Genomic DNA, 20,965 nt, shown 5'->3' on the forward strand with positions numbered 1-20,965 from the left:
CAGCTGCAAATGAACTAGCTTAAAATAAAGCCATGTTTATGCTAAAGATGTATCAATAGGTTTTGGATTTGTTCAGGGTGGTTCACCACTAGGGAAGGTACAGAAGGACCTATCTATCCAGCAGCTCCCTAGCAAGTACCACTACACATATAACGATATTTTCACTTATTTACTGTACACATATTGTTAAAATTTCTTTTTGCATTTTGCCTACAGTTCTGCTTTACCTATTTTATAATCCATCAATATTTGCATTGTCTGACTCAGATTTGGTCTCTTAGTTACCATAAAAATTTCCATGTGTAGCTGTCCTCTGTTTCTGCTCTAGTTCCAAATCCATGGGTGTTGTTTGCTAATTGATACTTAATATTCCACATGTCCTAACCCAATATCATTTCTGTATTTGGTAACTGCTCCCCTGATTAAGTTTGCTGTTTGCATTATCTTCAAAATCTGCTTTATCTTCTGTTTCAGCTCTAGCAAACTGCAACGAACAAAGTGACATTTCAAACAAATGGATTTGTTAGACAGCCAATCTTTTAGTCAGGACACGCCTTGTGGCTTTCTGTGAACCTCATAATACCCATCAGATCTCATTCTCTTCTTTATTTGCAATTCTATCTTTCACACAAACTATCTGGATTTGAAAAAGAACATTTATACTTGAGCCATGTTTCCCACAAATGTGTTTGGCATTATTTTCTTATTTGCAATGCTACATTTATCAAATGGATTTGTAAGTATTGTTGGAATTTACTTTTTTGATTTTTTAAGGGTGGTTTATTTTATAACAATATTTTTAATTTTTTTGTCCTCTAGGAAAGTGAGAGGCTCATTTGGTGAAAGACACGCCAATCAATTTTTGTTGCCAGTCTTTGGCCCCAGCTTTCTTGTAGCTGTTAGGTAGCTGGAGGGCTGCAAACAAACTGTCTTGTTTGGCTTGATGCAGCTCTGTTGTTAGAAAACCATTGTAGTGAAATGTTATTTGCCATGAGTCCTGATAAAGCTGTTAGATATATGTTGGCTGCTGGATGTTCATTCTTATGTACCATAAGTAGAACCTTTCAGCTATAAGGCACACTATTATTGTTATTTTATTATTATTATTTTTAATACATGCATTTTGAATGTTCAGTCTTAAAAATTCTGTTTCCTCGCTTTCTTATACCCCAGTGTCAGGATCACCGCTCCAGAATTAGCAGATTAACCACAGAGTGTTAATCTCACCGCTTTTGTCAACTTTGTTATTTAGTTAAAAAAAACACAGCAAAAGAAAAGAAACCCCATAGTGATCGACAGGGGTGTATTCTACCAGAATATAACCAAAACTGAAATAGCCAAACTGAAATATTAACTGTAAAATAATGAACCCTCTTAAGAGCAAGTATAGTGAAAACATATTTTTCGTTTTGGAAAGAGTAGGGAATAGTTAAGATCCCTGCCAGTTTGTTTTTTGCTGACTGTGTGCCATTTGAGAGATTTCCCTTAACATCCTGTGCCAATTTACTTCCTGTCCCAGAGATGAAAAAGGAAGCAGTGAAGTGAATTCCCTTCTTAAACAACAGTCATGTGGGAAATTGATCACCCCGTATCTTATTTTGGTGACAGATGTTTCTGTTTCCTATTACTTTATGTCTCTGTAAAAATGGTCACCAAGACAAATAGAGAGGTAGAATTTATCTAGGGGGACAGATAGCAAGAAACCAAATTAATCTCTGCTATATCCAAAACTAGATAAACAAAGTTTTGATTATACAAACACATTACATTCTGTTGTTACTGTGTGTTGAATATTCAATTTTTTAAGAATCTTGTAAAAAACTAGCATTTTCCAGATTTCTGCTATTCTCCTGAATTATATAATGGAAGCATATAAAAATGCAGAATAAATAGAATGACTTATGTCAGAGCCTGCCCCCAAGGAGCTTACAGTCTACTGTATTGACCACAGTCACATACACATATAATCTCTGGGGGTGATTTGATCAGAAGCCATTTCATCTACTATATAGTTTGATGTTTAGAAAGATTCCAGAGTATCTGGATGGAATTATTGTGCTTAAAACAAAAATATATTGCTAAAGCTGGATGTTCCTGTGGATAAGTGGGATTAACAATCACTTTGTAATCTCTTTGATTCCCATCACATAAAAGGAGAAAAAGCTCTCCTTTACTGTTAAAGCGGGGGTCCACCTATCTATCGTTTTTTTTTTTTTTTAGTTCATTCACAAACTTTTCTTCTCAGCATTACATACTCACATATTGTGTGTAATATGTCCGCCTGTGTCAGATTTCGTCAAAAAGAATAACTTATATTATTCACTGCAGGCGGTTTCCATCTTCATTGTGGGCATTTGAAACCCACAAGCATTTATTTCCTGGATGTGGTGACTGCTGTGCTCCCAGCATTCACTGCTCCTTCCCGCACATGCTCAGTGGCATCCTGGGAATCCTGAGACTAGCTCCCAGGATTCTGTGCGGAGTCTGGGAGAGGCTAGAAACACGCCTACTCCCACGGGAGGAGAACCAAGAAGTGCAAAGAAGAATAGAAAAATAAAAGGTAATTACGGCGATTTAAATTTTTTTAAACAGCATGTCAGCATCTAGGCAAGGAAGAGAATACATACAGATATTGTTCAAAATTTGGGTGGAAACCCGCTTTAAGTTCAAAAGAAAAAGTAAAGTTCATAAAGCTATCAAGTTTGCATAAAAAATGCATCAGTTCTATACTTTGAGGTGAGGGACTATCTTGGTTAAATTTGGTTCTACTAAGGCCTTTGTGGACAACTTTAGGCTTGTGTTGATGGCATCAGTTTGACATCAGTTTGAGAACACTCTTTCTGGAGTTTGAGAACCTTCTGAGATCATTCAGATTTCAATGACATATGCATTTGTCCTGGAATTGAAATCCTTCTGACCTGCATTTTACTTGCTTCAAGCAAGTTTTACATCCCCTTTGACTTGTATCTGAATGAAAAACATTTTAAAAGCAAACAAAAAGCCTGTTGATGCAGACCCTCAAAATGGTGTTTGGTTGGCAAACTATAAATACCATTTGAGAAATTGGAGCTTGTGTGCCTTGTGGGCTACATAAAAAGCATTTGGTTTAGATATTTTGCAACACCCCCTACCCCAAACGCCCATGTAAAATTAGTACATAGAAATAAAACAATAAACCTCCTTATCAGAAAAGTAACATTTTTCTTATTTAATAATAATGTGTTTAAGTCATTTTATTTTGGGAATGGGGGCTACAAAATAGCCTGATTTTGCATTGAAAATAAAAGTTTGCTTTAAAAAATAGGTTTGAAGGATGCTTGTTTGTTGGTAGGGATGAGCCGAACACCCCCCCCCCCCCGGTTCGTTCGCAGCCGAACATGCGAACAGGCAAAAAATTTGTGCGAACACTGGTAAAGTCTATGGAACATGAACGTGAAAAATCAAAAGTGCTCATTTTAAAGGCTTATATGCAAGTTATTGCCATAAAAAGTGTTTGGTGACCTATGCCCTTTGGGTCTGGTATGAATTTTAAGGGGAACCCCACGTCCATTAAAAAAAGAAATAGGGGGGTCCCCCCCAAAATCCATACTAGGCCCTTTAGGTCTGGTATGGATATTAAGGGGAACCCTGCACCAAAATTTAAAAAAATGGAGTGGGGCCCCCCCAAAATCCATACCAGTCCCTACAGGTCTGGTATGGATTTTAAGGGGAACCCCATGCCAAAATTAAAAAAAAATGGCTTCGGGGTCCCCCACAAAATCCATACTAGACCCTTATCTGAGAATACAACCTAGCAGGCCACAGGAAAAGGGGGAGGATGATAGAGCGACATCCCTCCTGAACTGTACCAGGCCACATGTGCTCAACATGGGGAGGGTGCTTTGGGGTCACCCCAAAACACCTTGACCCCATGTTTATGGGGACAAGGGCCTAATCCCTTTATTAAAAAAAAAATGTCCCGCGTTGTCCATTCATCTTCAATCACAGCACCGACAACATGAGAAAAAAAAACGGAAAAACTCTGCCTCCATGGGATCAAATGGGGGAGCTTTGATCTGCATATGATGTAAGTTAAGGCATCCTATGTAATGACAAAGTTATTTCTGGATAAATAGGCTCATAGTGGAAATGTAAAAATAGCTCTCTTCTTTAAGGTTATACAAGTGTGAGAGCCAGACTGATTAAACAATCAACATGCTAGTTAAAAAAGAAAACCATGACCTATGGTATTTATTTTTGTCTGAGGAGTTTGTACCTCCAGTAATTCTTCAACCCTGCCTTGATGTAAGTACAATCGGGAGCTGTGGACAAATTGCATGCCTTAGCAGAGGAAGAACGAAATACATTGTTCAGATGTCAATTCTAGGAAAGAAAAGTCGTGAGAATGTACAAATTAAGGAGATTAATTGATTTATTAAATGACAGGACCAAAAGTTGTTTATGGCTCAATCTTCTTCTTTTTTGTGATCAGAGAACAAAATCTAAAGCAGTTTGTTTTTTGGCAGGGCAATGTTGTATGTAATTACTGTAAAATAATTTTAACCACAATTATTACTACTTCATTATGAAAACAGGATCATAGCTAGGGAATATGTTAGACAAACTTTTTTTGCAAAGTGTAGAACATACTGCAAACATAAATAAATAAATCCAAAGCTACCAATTAAGTTGCAAAACACAACTGAATTAATTATCACATCTTGGAAAGGAATACTTTAAAAGGGCATGTGTTTAAAGGGTCAAAAAGTCATATTTTGGTTAAAGAAGGAGACTAGTGGGCTGAATCTGCCCCTGTCATCCTGTTAGTCATTGTTTGTGGGCGTGGTCACTTTGCCCTGCACGTATGGGTGGGTACTTTTTGCATGTGCGCGCTCGCCAATGGCCGGGACCAGATGGTGGCTGCGTTTATGTAAAAATCAAACATTATGACGATTCCCAGGCTTAGAGATGAGATGTACACAGTGTGCAGCAAAACAGTACAGAGCCCTTCTGTAAGAGTTCGGTCCCTTGTCACTACACATCTTGATTAATTACAGTTTGCATTTAGGAGGGACCCTGCTGAGCCCACGCCCTTGCCACCAGTCCAGCGTACCTCTGCTTCCTCAATCCCAGCAACAGAATAAGGTCCCACTGAGCACCTACTGTGGTTTTCATGCATACTCTAGTAACTCCTTATCTCCTGTATCATGCAGCCAGGTACAAGAGGTTTCAGAATTGCGGTTTCAGTCCCAGACACCTTTGGTGAACCGACCACTAGGGTAACCAGGACACCAATCCCATCGCTACCAAAGGACCTGTCACATTCCCCAGGTATCACGCTTCATGACTGGCAGCTTTGTACTTTGCACTAGTTCTGGTTACCCATTGCAACTGCATTCCTCCTACTTGTTTTGCCAAGGTAACCTTTTAGTATTGGTTTTGCTTCAGAACCACATGTCCTTTACTGACCCTGTTCTTTCACATGCCAGAGACCATCATGCACCCCTTTTAATGACTTCAGACCAGGCTTAGAACAGTTTGACAACTATTATTGTAACTCTTCATTGCAGAATATATAACAGACGCAACATAGTCCAGACCCTAAACTAAGTAGTGGGGGTGGCTGCCCAGGCATACCTTTGCAGGTGTAAATTCACAAATGGCGATCTCTGATAGCTGGTAGTGTCCACTGGAACCCCTGCACCTTGTGGGGTCACATACTGGCTCTTGCAACCGCACCACAGACCTCATGAACCGGATCATCCCCTTATTTATAAATCACACAGGATGGAAGGCTGGCCCAAGTCCAAAAGCCCAGGAACTGAGGTCCTAAAAGTTAACCCTTTCCCTGCCTGGGAGAGCCGACTATCTTGCTAGGTCAGTACACTGTAGGCAGCCTGCCTACATGCTCTACCTGTGAGAACTGCCTATCATAATTTCTGACTTTGTTCATATCAACTTGGATGTTAGAGTGTTTCTTCCAACCTTTGTGTGTTCAGATTCTCCTGTTATATTCTCCATAGTAAAAAAATAATGCTAGTCTTGAACATTACCGCTGTCAAAGAGTAAGGACTGAGTCCCATAAAGGCAGCACTAGCAATTTGTAAAATGGCCATTAGATAGGTGTCTTGATGAAAATAAATTATGGCACGTGTTTCCACCTACTCATTATGTCAGCAGCAGGTAACATTACAGCAATTGTGGTCTAGCCAGGACTTCCTCCAGCCTCTTAACAGAAGTTCCATGCTTCTGTGTGGACCTGGGGTTGGCGGTAATTAATACACTAGCAATACATTAATCACAGTTGCAACACTTTGCAGGCCTAAATCCAAACATGACACAATCATTGTTATTTAATGATTGTACATGTTAACAGTGGTTGGGAGAAGGGTAGATCACATGGATAGGGTATCTGCGTTGCAAATGTGCATCTTGTAACTTCACCCAATTTATGAGCCTGGTTTTTATATTTTTCTTTTTTATATATGTAAGATAAAAACACAGTTTTTATTAGAATGCATTTCTGCAGTCCTTGTTTAAATTTGACACCTAAGTTCATCATGTGTTAAGCTGGTATGGAGGAATTACTTTTGGATAGAGTAAAGAGGGTTAAGACCAAGGATGTCATCCTTTCTTTTTTTTTTTGCCTGGCCAGTCTCTGACCAAGAAGAAGCATGAAAATAGCATAGCTGGTATGCACCCGGTTGTTCGTCCTTGTTCTTTTTTTAACCTTCTCTTTTTTCAATTGCAGGTACGATACTTTCCTCCCCAAACCAAGGTACGGTTATTACAATCCTAAACACCAATAGTGCAGTGCTAGTCCTATATCCAAGTGTCAAAATATGTATGAAATAATCACTATAAATTATATCACTATACAAAATATCACTGTGAAAATTGAGATTTGTGACAAATCAAATAAAAAATGAAAATAATCATGCAAATAAATGTCCTCCGGTGCACTATTTCAGTGTCTAATAAAACACAAGTCCATAGGTGTAAATTCTTGTGGGTTCCTTAATACTGATTGGTCCATGCGGTAGTGCTCTATATATATTCAACCGTGCCATCACTTTAGTGATCCACCCCCTGTGGTAATATCCTCACCTCAGAGTATGTGACCTCACAATTAAGTTTGCTTAATCCACTCCTGGGCTCATTAAACATGAGATCTCCAAGCTCCTGTGCTGATCCTTAAATCAGTGCTTCTCTGTACATATAATAAAAACAAGCTACATAGTGCTTATATCCTTTTAAAACCACTGTATTAAAACATCAAGAGAGGTACTCACACTTTTCTGGCGCTTCCAGAGCACTAATCTATAGCAAACAGTCAGTTAAAACATCAGGTGAAGCCGCACAGCCATAGTCTAACAGCAGCTCCTCATGAAGCTACCGCTGCCTGGACCATACTCTCCCCTCCTCTACACGTTTTGACACAGGGATCACGTGTCTTCCTCAGGGGGAATTTAATCCCCTGAGGAAGACACGTAATCCCTGTGTCGACACACATAGTGGAGGGGAGAGGACAGTGTAGGCAGCGGTAGCCTCATAAGAAGCTGCTTTTAGACTACAGCTGTGTGGCTTCACCTGAAGTTTTAACTGACTGTTTGCTATAGATTGGTGCGCTGGAAGCACCAGAAAAGTGTGAGTACCTCTCTTGATGTTTTAATAAAGTGGTTTTAAAAGGATATAAGCACTATATAGCTTGTTTTCATTATATCTACGGAGGAGCACTGATTTAAGGATCAGCCCATGCTCTTTTGTAGAAGCTACATGCTATTGGGCTCCTGCTGGCTACCAACATGCCAGGAATAACAGTGGAGAACTATACACTTGACTACAGATCACAAACCTAGCCATTTCTGCTTCATTAACTGCATTCTCTCTGAGCAGTAAAGGGCAGAAAATAGAGAAACATACACTATATTACCAAAAGTATTGGAATGCCTGCCTTTAAACGCACATGAACTTTAATGGCATCCCAGTCTTAGTCTGTTGGTTTCAATATTGAGTTGGCCAATCTTTAGCAGCTATAACAGCTTCAACTCTTCTGGGAAGGCTGTCCAAAAGGTTTAGGAGTGTTTCCATGGGAATGTTTGACCATTCCTCCAGAAGCGCATTTGGAGGTCAGGCACTGATGTGGACGTGAAGGTCTGGTTCGTAGTCTCTGCTCAAATTCATCCCACAGGTGTTCTATAGGGTTTAGGTCCGGACTCTGTGCAGGCCAGTCTCCACCCCAAACTCGCTCATTCATATCTTTATGGACCTTGCTTGGTGCACTGGTGCACAGCCATGTTGGAACAGGAAGGGGCCATCCCCAAACTGTTTTCACAAAGTTAGGAGCATGAAATTGTCCAAAATGTCTTGGTATGCTGATGCCTGAAAAACAAACCCCACACCATTATACCCCCTCCACCAAATGATTTGGACCAGTGCACAAGCAAGGTCCATAAAGACATGGATGAGCGAGTTTGGGGTGGAAGAACTTGACTGGCCTGCACAGAGTCCTGACCTCAACCCGATGAATTAGAGCGGAGACTGCAAGCCAGGCCTTCTCGTCCACATTAGTGCCTGATCTCACAAATGTGCTTCTGAAAGAATGGTTACACTTTCCCATAGACACACTCCTAAACCTTGTGGACAGCCTTTCCAGAAGAGTTTAGCTGTTAAAGCTGCAAAGGGTGGGCCAACTCAGTATTGAACCCAACGAACTAAGACTAAAGTTCATGTGCGTGTAAAGGCAGGTGTCCCAATACTTTTGGTAATATAGTGTAAAATTCCTGGGTGTGTCCAGGAGTCCAAGGGTTTGTGGGAAAGCAGGGTATTGTGGGAACCCAAGCGATTGTGGAAAAAGGAGTTAAAGCAGACTAAAGGGGCCTTCTGCCATGCAGCCAATATTCAAAAACAACAAGACACTTCAGGTCAACAATAGGGTGATGTCTAGAGAAAGCAAATTACAACGTGCCAATCCCAGCATTCCAAAATACTCTCAGCTCCAACCCCCAGTTGGTGGGTTCTTCTGGACTGGATGATGGTGAACATCTCTGGGCCACAGAAAAGTGGGTTTAATACTTTCCTTTGTGAGTGTGTTTTATCTTTGACCTTTACTGAATTAAAGTTATTACTGAACTATTGGGTGTGCTCTTTGTCTTGTTTTTGTTTTCTTTACAAGCACATGTTTACAGACTAGAATTAAAATGAAATATGAATTGCATATTCCCCAATACTGTAATCTGACAACGTCACATTTCCATTTTGCAGCCACATTACCATTACTATGGATACTCCAGCAGCAGTGAAGAGGTAATAAGCAAACTATAATGGATAAGCAGAAACTGTTATAAAGTTGACAAGGACACTCAAGAATAATAAAACTGCAAAACTTTTGCATTATTCTCCTGATCCAATTTACTCATTGATAAAAAAACGATAACATAATACAATCTGGGTTTGTGTAATGCATGTATCTCATCCAGGACAGCATGCAAGCCTATGGTCTAAGTACACAAAGAGGTTAGTACCAGTTAGTTTTTAAGGCAAGAAGCAAGGTCACAATCAGAAGGCAGGCCAAGATCAACAATGGAGATAAAAGTCCAAAGTAGGTCACAAGGCAAGCTAGGTTATAAAGGTAAGGCAGTAAAGCAGGTCTTGTTTCAGGTCACTGGTAAATTGCCAGCCAGTAACTCTTAGTACCAGGCCTGAGCCTTAAATAGGCCTTTTGGCAACAAGTGTGCACTTGACCCTATACACAGAGGTGCATGCCAAACACTTGTAACCACCTGCAGCAGCTCCAACATTGGCTAGCGGGAACATCCTGGAATCAGCCTAAATTACTTTTAGCTTTGTTTAGAGTTAAAAGGCTTATGCCGCGTACACACGAGCGGACTTTCCGGCAAACTTGGTCCGGTGTACCGGAGTCCGTCGGACAATTCGATCGTGTGTGGGCTTCAGCTGACTTTTTTTTCCCAAAAGTTTGACGGACTTAGATTTGAAACATGTTTCAAATCTGTCCGACGGACGCTGCTTTCTAGCGTACAAACCGGTCGTCTGTGTGCTAGTCCGACGGACCAAAACTCACGCATGCTCTGAAGTAAGTACAAGACAGAAGCGCTCGGTCTGGTAAAACTAGCCTTCGTATTGAAGCTAGCACATTCCTCTTCTGTGATCTTTTAATACAGCGCTTTTTTTTTTCTTTATAATGCGAGAGGAATGAAGTTGTTTTGCTGCTTTATATTCACACAGAGTTCTCACAAACTACTTTCTTCATGGTTTATCCTCGTGCCATGACTAATATGATATTTGTAAAAAGCCAGATCTCCATAAATAAAGTATTAAATTAGATTTTGGACTCATCTTTCTTTTTTTTAGATTTAAACACTATCTATTTTACAATGTGTGCTAAATTATACAAAATGTATATATATTTTTTTTTTTTAATTTTGGAGTTTCAAGTTACCACAATAAGGTTAATATTTTGTGTTGTTTTAATGAACCTTAATGAGGTTGTTGTCCCTTGTTAATTAGACATAGGGGGGTTTATTTTTCAAAGGCAAATTCATTTTTCACTACAAGTGCAAATTGTACTTGGAATTGCACAGAAAGAGCATTTGGAAGTGCATTCGCAGTGGATCCGAGGGGCACATGCAAAGAACCCCCCCCAAAAAAACAACCTTTCTCTTGCACATGATTGTATGATAAAATCAGCAGAGCTTCCCCTCATTTCAGATCTTCCCCTCAGATTTACAGCAACTGCACTTCCAACAAGTGCACTTGCAGTGCAATTTCTAAAGTGCACTTTTCACTAGTACTTTGCACTTGATTTTCTAAATGATTTAGCCTTTTGGAAAAAAACCCACATAGTCTTTTTGACCTGTACCTGCCTTGAATCAAAACACATAGTCAATAATGTAAGGTAAAGAAAATATCCATTTATTTTGGAAAAAAAAAATGAGGAAGGCAACACTGGAGACACTTTTGGAATCTGTGAAGCCTTTCGTCCCCCAGGACACACATCAAGTTTTAGGACAAGAAAATTGGTATCTTGCGACTAGGTAGCACAGGGAGCACAGTCAGACCAGACAGAATCCAGGCAATCACTTTCGAGTCTTCCGTGGAGCCTTCCCTGCACGCTTCTCTGCAGCCTTCCCTCCACGCTTCTCTGCAGCCTTCCTTGGAGGCTGTGCCTCTGGTGGTGTACTTGGGGCAGGAGGAGGAGGAGGAGTAGGAGGAGGTGGAGGAGGAGTGGCTTCATCTGCTAGATATGTTTTAGCAGTAAGCTCCCCTCTCAAGCCCTTCTGATACGCCTGAAAATTCAGACCCTCACAGAGGTGGCGTTGCCCCTTTTCGAGTTCCAGCAATCTGCTGGCCATATATGTCCCATACGCCTCTTCTGCATTGGGTGGTGTGCTGAGGATTTGGCTGGCTTCATGAATGAGGGCTAGTTATTCCTCCTCAGTTTGGGTCATTTTTCTGGGCCTTTTGGTGGTAATGCGGAGGGGAGGCACCTGACACTCCGTGCGGGTTCTACTGGGCCCAGCCACAGCCTCCTCCTCTCTTCCACTGGGCAAGGCCTCCTTCTCTCTCCCACTGGGCAAGGCCTCCTCCTGGCTGAGCTCATCCTGTGTAAAAAAAAGGGACATAGTTGTAATTTTGGGTTACGCAATCACACACAATTTTCAGCTCATGACTTGCAAATATAATTCTAAACAAATAGTAAAGGCTATTTATTTGACCCCACCATTATTCTAGCTGCTCACCAATATCTGAAGTACATAGGCGGGCGCACAGGGTGTGCCAGGTGTGCCTGGGCACACCCTAATCGCCTTGTGTGGTGCATATTCCCCCCTGTTTAGACCACTGATATTTCATCCAAAAAAAAAAATGTTACAAAATAAAATAATTTTAAAAGAATAAAAATGCAACTACTGACACTGTCCACTGCCCTACTGACACCATCAGTACATATACACATGCATATGTATTTGAGCTTTGGGGTGCACACCCTAATGCAATAGGCTGCGCACACCTATGCTGAAGTATATTTTTGGCCACTACTGTCTAGTGATATGTCTACATATTAATATTTGTGATGAAGTCATTTTTGGTGAAGCACTTAAAAATTTGAGACGTTTACATCATTAATATTTACACAATCACAAAATAAATAAAAAAGTATACCTGGCTGAAGCTGGGCGCATCCACTTCATCAAGGATGAAAAGGCCCAGTTCTTTCTGGGACTCCTCAGCTGGGGTGGAGGGAAGGGTGGGGGGAAGGGTCAAAAGTGATTGTCTTGCTTCTGTCTGGTCATCCAGAAATCGCATTTTTTGGTAGTACCACAGCCTGGGTACATAAACCCGGTCTGCTGCTGCTCCAGATCTGAGTGACTCCTGGATCTTATTGTGTTCCCGCTTGTACATATTGCGCAAGATATCAATGTTCTTGTCCACAAACTTGAGGTCTGCCTGGGGGACTCGAGTCTTCACAAATTCCAAAAGTGTGCCCAGTGTTGCCTTCCTTACATCTCTATTGGAATATAATGGGTGTTTGACCTCCCACAGGTTTTTATTTTCCTGATACAAATCAATAAATCTTGACAAAAATTCAGCCTCCTTAAAGGGATTCATTTTTGCTGAAAGACAAGACACAAGATAAAAACTGTAATGTCAGTCAGAACTCCCAGGATTATTTTTGGCAGAATCTAGGGGACACATATACACACACACACACACACAAAACACATTCACCAAACACACACACACATACACACACACACCCCCACGTTTCATCTTACCTTCGTTTCTGACGCTCGCTACTTCCGCACGGACATACGTAGACCATCGTTATAGCTTTATATACACTGCGCATGTGTCATGCTCCACCTGCGTCGCCTGCCCCTGACGTTCTTTAGTACGATTTGTCCCCGCCCCTTCACTCTTCGTTGCGCAGTGGGAGTATACAGAGAAAGATGGCGGAGAGATTCTCTGCAACTAGCGCGGAGGAAAGCCCGGAGCCACAACCATCCACATCCAGGAGGAGATAAAAGGCCACCAACATGGCTTTTGAAGAGATGGTGTCCATATTGAGAAGGGAGGACTACAATGGCAAAAAAGGACCATACACCCGACCCAATATGCGGAAGGACAAAATAATGGCCTCAGTTGTCACCGCTCTAGAAGAAAAATTTGGCACTAAACGGGCTAAAGATCAATTGAGGAAGCAGTGGTCTGACCTCAAAAGTAGAGAGCCTGAACAATATTGGCGAATAAAGAAGCTGCTTAAAAAAAGTAAGTACTTGTTGTGTGTTCCTATTGAGATACTTAACTTGCATGCTGATCCATATGTTTTTCCTTTATACAGCATCGTTCGTAAAGACCGTTCTTTGTAAAATACATATGATACTAAGAAAAGGACGTTTTTTTTTCGCCAAAAACGATGGTACAGGGTTGGACATACATTTAGGTCTTGAGAATTTGTCATATTCCAAAAATGGGGTGATGTTGTGTAGATGTTTTTGTAAATATAATGTTTCTTCAAAAATAATTCAGTGTAATGTAAGGACAGGACACAGCAGCTTCATATTATTTTTGGAAAAAAGAAATATCACTGTGTTTTAACTATACCTTTTGTTAAATTATCATAGGGGAGAAAAGACTCAGACAACAGTCCAAGGATCCCAGGACCCCCCCAAGTCACCAGCCTGAAGCTGAATATACCCCAAGCCCCAGCCCAAGACCACGCCCACCCGACAAGCTGGAGGAAGGAGAGGTGGAGGAAGTGTGCGAGATTTCAACCCCAGCAAGTGAGTGACTGACACTCCAGCTTAAGGTAATTTATTTAGGCGTGCATATTTTAAACAATTTTTTTATCCACACATTTTAGGTGATGTTCTGGTTGTGGAAGGCCAAGCGGCGGAGCCATTTAGCACAGACAGTGCACAAAGACTCATTGGCCAGATAATAAAGTGTGGAATGGCCAAATTGACAGCATGAGAAATGGGCTGGACACCATCCAACAGGAAATGAAGAACATGATTGATGTTCTGGGCAGAATCTAATAACTTTTTGCTTAAAAACATCAATCATGTTCTTCATTTCATTGTCAAGTTTGTTTTTTCTTAAATTTTTTACATTTTAAAAAAATTATTGAAACAATTTGCAGATGCACACGGTGTGTCATCATGTGCTATCTTCCATCAGGGAATATCAATGTACTTGTTTTGTGTTTGCAACCCCTTCATCATCAAAATGTTAGTTTGTGCTATCAAATTTAAAATCACCACTAACACCATCCTCCGGAAACAGAAACGGGCAACAGCAACACACTGGAATAGATCTCAGAAGAAACTACACTCTGAACTCTTCAAAACTACATTGTCGAGCAAAATTCTTCTGCTAAACCCAAACCTCTCAACGGAACAAACACTCAACTCCCTAAACAATGTTTTACTACAAACAGCAGACTCCGTGGCGCCAAAACGCAGAACACCCGTCCGCAAAAAAAACTCGAGTTGGTTTAATGGCACTCTCACCCTACTCAAGCAAGAACGCAGAAGAGCTGAGAGAACTTGGAGAAGAAATCCCACCAAGGAAAACCATGCTAACTACAAAGCACTCACGGTGAAATACCACAAGGCAATCTTCAAAGCCAAAAAAGAACATTTTGCAGACACCATCTCATCCGCCTTAAACCGCCCACGGGAACTTTTCAAAATAGTTGCTCAATCAATGAACCCGACCTGCCTAGAGCCCCCTGCAAACGATACTCAAGAATTCTGCAATGAGTTATCAGATTTCTTCATCGACAAAATCGACAACATTCGGAAAGCAATTCATCAGAAAATAACAACCAACCTCACCCAACCAATGCAAAAAGAGCATATCGACACGAACATCACTCAACCACCGAAGTTCTTTTTGTCCCCAATCACTACGGACACGACTAAAAACATCATCGGAAGCCTTCGCGACAGCACATCACCGAACGACATCATCCCCACCAAATTGTTCAAAGAATGTTCCGACATCCTGGCCCCCACCCTAACACAACTCATAAATCAATCATTCAAAGAAGGGACTGTGCCAACCTCCCTCAAGCAAGGCATCGTCAAACCCCTGCTAAAGAAACCTAATCTCGACCCTAAAGACCCTAACTGCCGCAGACCAATAACAAGCCTCAACACCATCTCCAAGATTATAGAGAAAGCAGTAGTACAGCAGCTACAACACCACCTGGAGACACACCACCTCCTGGACCCTCTGCAATCAGGCTTCCGCCCAGGCCATGGCACAGAAACAGCACTTCTCAAAATATGGGACGACGCCCTCGAAGCAGCAGATGACGGAGAACCGAGTCTCCTGGTACTGTTAGACCTTAGCGCAGCATTCGATACAGTGGACCACAATACTTTACTTGTCCGCCTCTCAGAAGTTGCAGGAGCCACAGATTCTGCCCTAAAATGGTTTACATCCTTCTTAGAGAATCGCTCTCAGACAGTGAAACTAGGAACATTCACCTCGGAATCTCGGGCAGTCTCCTGTGGAGTCCCTCAGGGCTCACCCTTGTCACCAGTGCTATTTAACATCTACATCCGCCCGCTTCTCAATATCATCAGGAAAACGGACCTCTGCTTCCACTCATACGCAGACGACACCCAACTCTACCTTCGCATTAACGGACAAAAAGATCATCATCAGCAACTACAGAAATGCCTCACTTTAATCAATGACTGGATGACCACTAACTCCCTCAAACTCAACGGATCAAAAACAGAACTTCTTCTCCTGCAAGCCAACAAAAATTCCAAAATTAAGACTCCGTGGACACCACCCTCCATCCTCGGACAGACCATCTCCCCCAGCACCAAAGTCAAGAGTCTCGGAGTCTTCTTTGACTCAGGAATGACAATGGATGCACAAATAGGATCGGTGGTGAGCGGATCCCACCACCTCCTCCGCCTGCTTCGCAGACTCATCCCCTTCATCCCAGAAGAGGACAAAGCGGCAGTTGTGGGAACAATCATCAATTCCCGACTCGACTACGCAAATTCCCTCTACGTAGGTCTACCCCAATATTAGCTTGCGCGCTTGCAACTCATCCAAAATACGGCGGCAAGACTGTTAACAGGAAAAAAGCCCTGGGAATCCATCTCCCCATCCCTAAAAAGCCTACATTGGCTAACTGTGAAGAATCGGATCATATTCAAGACCCTCTGCCTCACCCATAAATGCATACAAGGAAACGCTCCGCAATATCTCCGGGAAAAAATAAAACACTACACACCGAATCGCAGTCTTCGATCAGCTAACCAAAACCTCCTCATCATTCCCAAATACCGCTACAAAGCAAAGGGAGAACGTAGATTTGCAGTCCAAGGACCTCGACTATGGAATGCTCTCCCAACCAACCTCCGCATGGAAGAAAACCACCAGGCCTTCAGGAAAAAACTAAAGACCTTCCTTTTCTAGAAGCTGGCTACAGAGAATACATCTAGCGCCTTGAGGCGATTCAGTTCGCAATTGCAGCGCTTTACAAATCATTCATTCATTCATTCATTCATTCAGAGGAACAAAGGGATTGCACACACAAAACACGTACATTGCTCCCCCATAATGGGAGATAGCACATGTTGACTAGAACCTTTTTTAATCCACAATTTTGAGCATCTGCAAATTTTTGGCTTTACAAGGGTGACATCACCAGCACCGTTATTAACATGTTGAACTTTGTAAGTTAATTTTTTTTTGTATGTATTTAAAAACCCTGTTGTTAATTTAAATTTTGTAAACAAGGTCTATTTTTGTTGAAATATGCCTAAAATACCAAAAAAAGACAAATATTTTTTCTAAAAAAATTAAAAAACCAAAAAAAAAAAAAACACGTTTCCAAAAAATGCACCTTTCAATGTGCACACAGTAATATGTTTTTACTACTACAATGTGTGTGGCTGATTATTTATCAATAATATTTTTAGTTAATTTTTGTGTGGCTACAGTGACAAAGGGCCTTATTAACTAATGGGAAATGCACTTGCCACTACAAGTGCACTAGGAGACAGACAAAACTACAGTAAATGCAAACAAGACTAAAAACAAGATTTTTTTGCAAAAATGTATTTTCTTTAATTTTGGAAAAAATTATAGCTCTTGATGCATTGCAATGGCCCCCCGACCATTAAAATAATTAACATATCGGTCACGCACTTGACGTGCGGTTTGGGGGGCCAAGCCAATACGGCCACTTGCCAGGCCTGTGAGTGGTTGTTCAACTACAAGTCCGGCCTCAGGCCCAACCGAGGTCATATATGTAGCAGAATGTCTTCTCAAATAATTATGGAGAATGCAGCAAGCCATTATCACATGATTTATTTTATATTCCGCCAGATTTATGGCCGAGAGGAACAAATGGAACTGGCTGGCCAGAATCCCAAAGGCATTCTCCACAACTCTTCTTGCTCTGGCCAGCCAGTAATTAAATACCCTCCTCTCAGGGGTGAGTGTCCTTTGGGGGAACGGCCTCATCAAGTGCTCACCGAGAGCAAACGCTTCATCAGGGATAAAAACTGAGGGGAGTCCATCCACATTCTGGTCATCAGGTGGCAATCCCAGGCCACCAGTCTGGGGACGCTGGCACAGCTCGGTCTGTGCAAAGACTCCTCCATCAGACATCCGGCCTTTCTTCCCCACGTCCACAAACATAAATTCCAAATGTGCCGAGACCACCGCCATCAAAACTACACTATGGAACCCCTTATAGTTGTAGAAATAAGACCCCGAATGGGGTGGTGGCACAATGCGGACATGCTTCCCATCAATCGCCCTGACACAGTTGGGAAAGTACCAACGGTCAGCAAACTGGGAGGCCACAGTCTGCCATTCCTGTATACTGGAAGGAAACTGTGGAGTGAAACAAAAAAAAATAAGATAAGTACTTTTAAACATAACTTTGATATCAGATTACACAAAAACATTCTTGAACAACAGCAGTCGAACATTATTAATATGTGTTTTTTTTCTAAAAAATCAAAAAAACATAAGGCCCACTTATAAGATTACTCACCCCCTCTGATGGCCCATTTATCAATTTGAATGTGGGGGGAGGGATTCTAATTATGTTAAAAAACACACCTGACAGTTGCAAACATTTGAGGGGTGGGGGAGGGGTTCTAATTTGGTTAAAAAACACACCTGACAGTTGCTAACATTTGAGGGGGTGGGGAGGGGTTCTAATTAGGTTAAAAAACACACCTGACAGTTGCTAACATTTGAGGGGGTGGGGGAGGGGTTCTAATTAGATTAAAAAACACACCTGACAGTTGCTAACATTTGAGGGGGTGGGGGAGGGATTCTAATTTGGTTAAAAAACACACCTGACAGTTGCAAACATTTGAGGGGGTGAGGGAGCGTCAAACAGTACAATGGAGCTGACAATATACATTGTTCAAGGGACTATAGGCTAGAGATATAAATGGACCCAGGATTGCATGGTGGGGAGGTTATTGAAGGTAAATATGCATGTAGGACAAAAAATGATTAATGTAAAAAAACAGGCATGCATGAAGATAAAGGGGACATTCACAGCATATTCCAAGCATGGTAATTAGGTAACAAGGACATTTAGACAATACATTAGCAAACATTAAATACATATCATGTAATGTTAAAGGATAAAACTTACCTTCATATAGTCCTTCTGCAGGACCTGAATAATAGCAGAACAGGTCTCTGGGATTATGAACCCTAGAGCCTGGGGGGAGATGCCTGTCGAGAACTTCAAGTCCTGAAGACTTCTTCCAGTCGCCAAGTAACATAAAGTGGCAACTAGCCTCTGCTCCGCAGTGATGGCTTGCCTCATGCAGGTATCCTGCCTACTGATATAGGGGGTCAGCATAGCCAGCAGATGTTCAAAAACAGGGTCCGTCATCCTGAGATAATTCCTGAAATCCTCAGGATTATTCTCACGGATCTCACGGAGCAAAGGCATGTGACAGAACTGGTCACGCTGGCGCAACCAATTCTTGGTCCATAAACTCCTCCTCGCCCTGTTCATGGACTGGACTCGGGTCAAAGTATTAACCCCAACACCAAGTCCCCACGCAGCACGAACTCGAGAACGAGTACGTCCACGCGACATGGCTTCAAAACGGTCGGCTGGTCAAACAAACAAACTTATAACAAACGCACTGAAAAACAGCAAGGCCTATGAAGAGCGACCTGAAAATCAGGAACGAGCGGACCAGAACGGCCTGCTAGGCAGGTTAAGAACTGACCAACACGCACTGAAAAGCAGATACAAACCTCACAAACTGAACCGCAGAAAACGATCGAAATAAGCTGAAGTGTGAAAAGCGCGAATCGTCTCTAACCAAACTTCTACTAACACGAGATAAACACGAGATTAGCAGAAGGAGCCCAAAGGGTGCCGTAGTGGGGCTTGAACTTCCTTTTTCTAGTCCCGTCGTACGTTCTGTACGTCACCGTGTTCAAAACCATCAGACTTTTGGAGTGATCGTGTGTGTCCAAGTCCATCCGTTTTTAAGTCCGGCGCACCTAGCGGACAAAGTCAGTCGAAACGTCCGCCGGACAAAGTCTGCTGTAAAGTCCGGTCGTGTGTACGCGGCATTAGATCTCCTCTCAGGTTATTTTGTTGTCTGTTTCTCCATTGGGGAGATTTATCCTCCATTCTTGCCCTAGTGACGGTTTAACTCTAGGACAGGAATTGAAGAGATATCTCTCTGACAAGGACAGACAGCAACATAAGTACATTTATTTAGCAGAGTGAGAAGGCATCTGTCAGGTCTTTATTGCACACTGTGTTTTCCTTTCCCAATGACAAATAGAACTCTCTGATTTCTTGTCCTGATGTCACCTGTACCTGTATCTGTATATGTACCTGTGTCACCTCTAGTGAGGGGAGGACAAAGAAGCAATAAAAACTTGATGCAGAGCCGGCACTGCGAAAAACTGTAAAAAAAAGTTGAGCTCCGGTTATAAGCTTTTTGACTCTCTCTTTTGACTCTCTCTATAACCTTGCAGAGAATAATATCATAATTTTGTTTGGTTGAAGCTATAGTTCAAAAGCTTCTTCTACACATGTGATTCTAAGGTTACCCATACCATACCAGTTTGGCCAATCTGTGAACAAACTGCAACCTCTGTAGACAGCCTGGCTGTGGGAAATTGCCTAATTTCTCTAAGATTTGAGAGACACTAGCTGTGTCTGCTTAGGGCACATGTGTCAAACAAAAGACCCATGGGCCAAATCCAGCCCACCAGGCTATTTTATGTGGCCCTCGCACCTTGGGCTTTTTTTCAGCCAGAACGTGCCAGAACACCTTTCCACCATCTCCGGCTCTCACCCTCTGCTCCCCACCCACCACTGCCCCTTATAAACACAGAAGCCTTCTGTGTTTAGAAGGACAGTTTTCCTTTCGATGGTTCGTGGTTCTCACAGATCCCTGCCTGCATGCCCTCATGGAAGTGCACGACGTAGACAAATGCCAACCATGATCTCCCTGCAGCTGAGAGAGAGAGATGGAGCCGCCTACACTGCCAGGAGGTACTAGAGCCAGACCAGGTAGGTAAGCAAGGAAGCTTTTTTTGGGAGGAAGCAAGGAAGCTTTTTTGGGAGGAGAAACAAGGGCTGTGGAGGGCGATGTGTGCAAAGGTTGGGGATGGGGGAGAGTGGTGCAGAGGTCAGAGCCAAGGAGGAGGGGTGAAAGTGAGATGTGGACAGCCTGTGAAAAAAAGTTGAACCCTGTGCTCTGTGCGTAGCAAACCCCTAAAACCTACACTCTGTATGTAGTGCATTCCTCAACCCTGTTCTCTGTACACAGCACACCACTGAACTCTGCACTCTGTATGCCATGTACATATGTCTGTACATAGTGCACCCCTAAACCCTGCACATAGCACACTCCTAACCTGTGCACTCTGTACGTAGCGCACCCTAAAACTCTGCACTCTGTACATAGCGTGCTCCTGAACT

General features: G+C 42.1%; 1 protein-coding gene across 1 annotated transcript in view; it reads left to right on the forward strand.

Moving 5' to 3' along the window:
* Window positions 1-468: 468 nt before the first annotated feature.
* The window catches only part of LOC141139236 (allurin-like), an 87,465-nt gene continuing 66,968 nt past the window's right edge, over window positions 469-20,965 (forward strand). The window contains exons 1-3 of the mRNA XM_073625173.1: window positions 469-736; window positions 6,731-6,757; window positions 9,244-9,285. Coding sequence (XP_073481274.1) covers window positions 671-736; window positions 6,731-6,757; window positions 9,244-9,285 — 135 coding nt within the window. The 5' untranslated portion in view covers window positions 469-670. The remainder of the gene's footprint in view (window positions 737-6,730; window positions 6,758-9,243; window positions 9,286-20,965) is intronic.

This window comes from Aquarana catesbeiana, linkage group LG04 (genome assembly GCF_042186555.1).
Source record: "Aquarana catesbeiana isolate 2022-GZ linkage group LG04, ASM4218655v1, whole genome shotgun sequence".
NCBI lineage: Eukaryota > Metazoa > Chordata > Amphibia > Anura > Ranidae > Aquarana > Aquarana catesbeiana.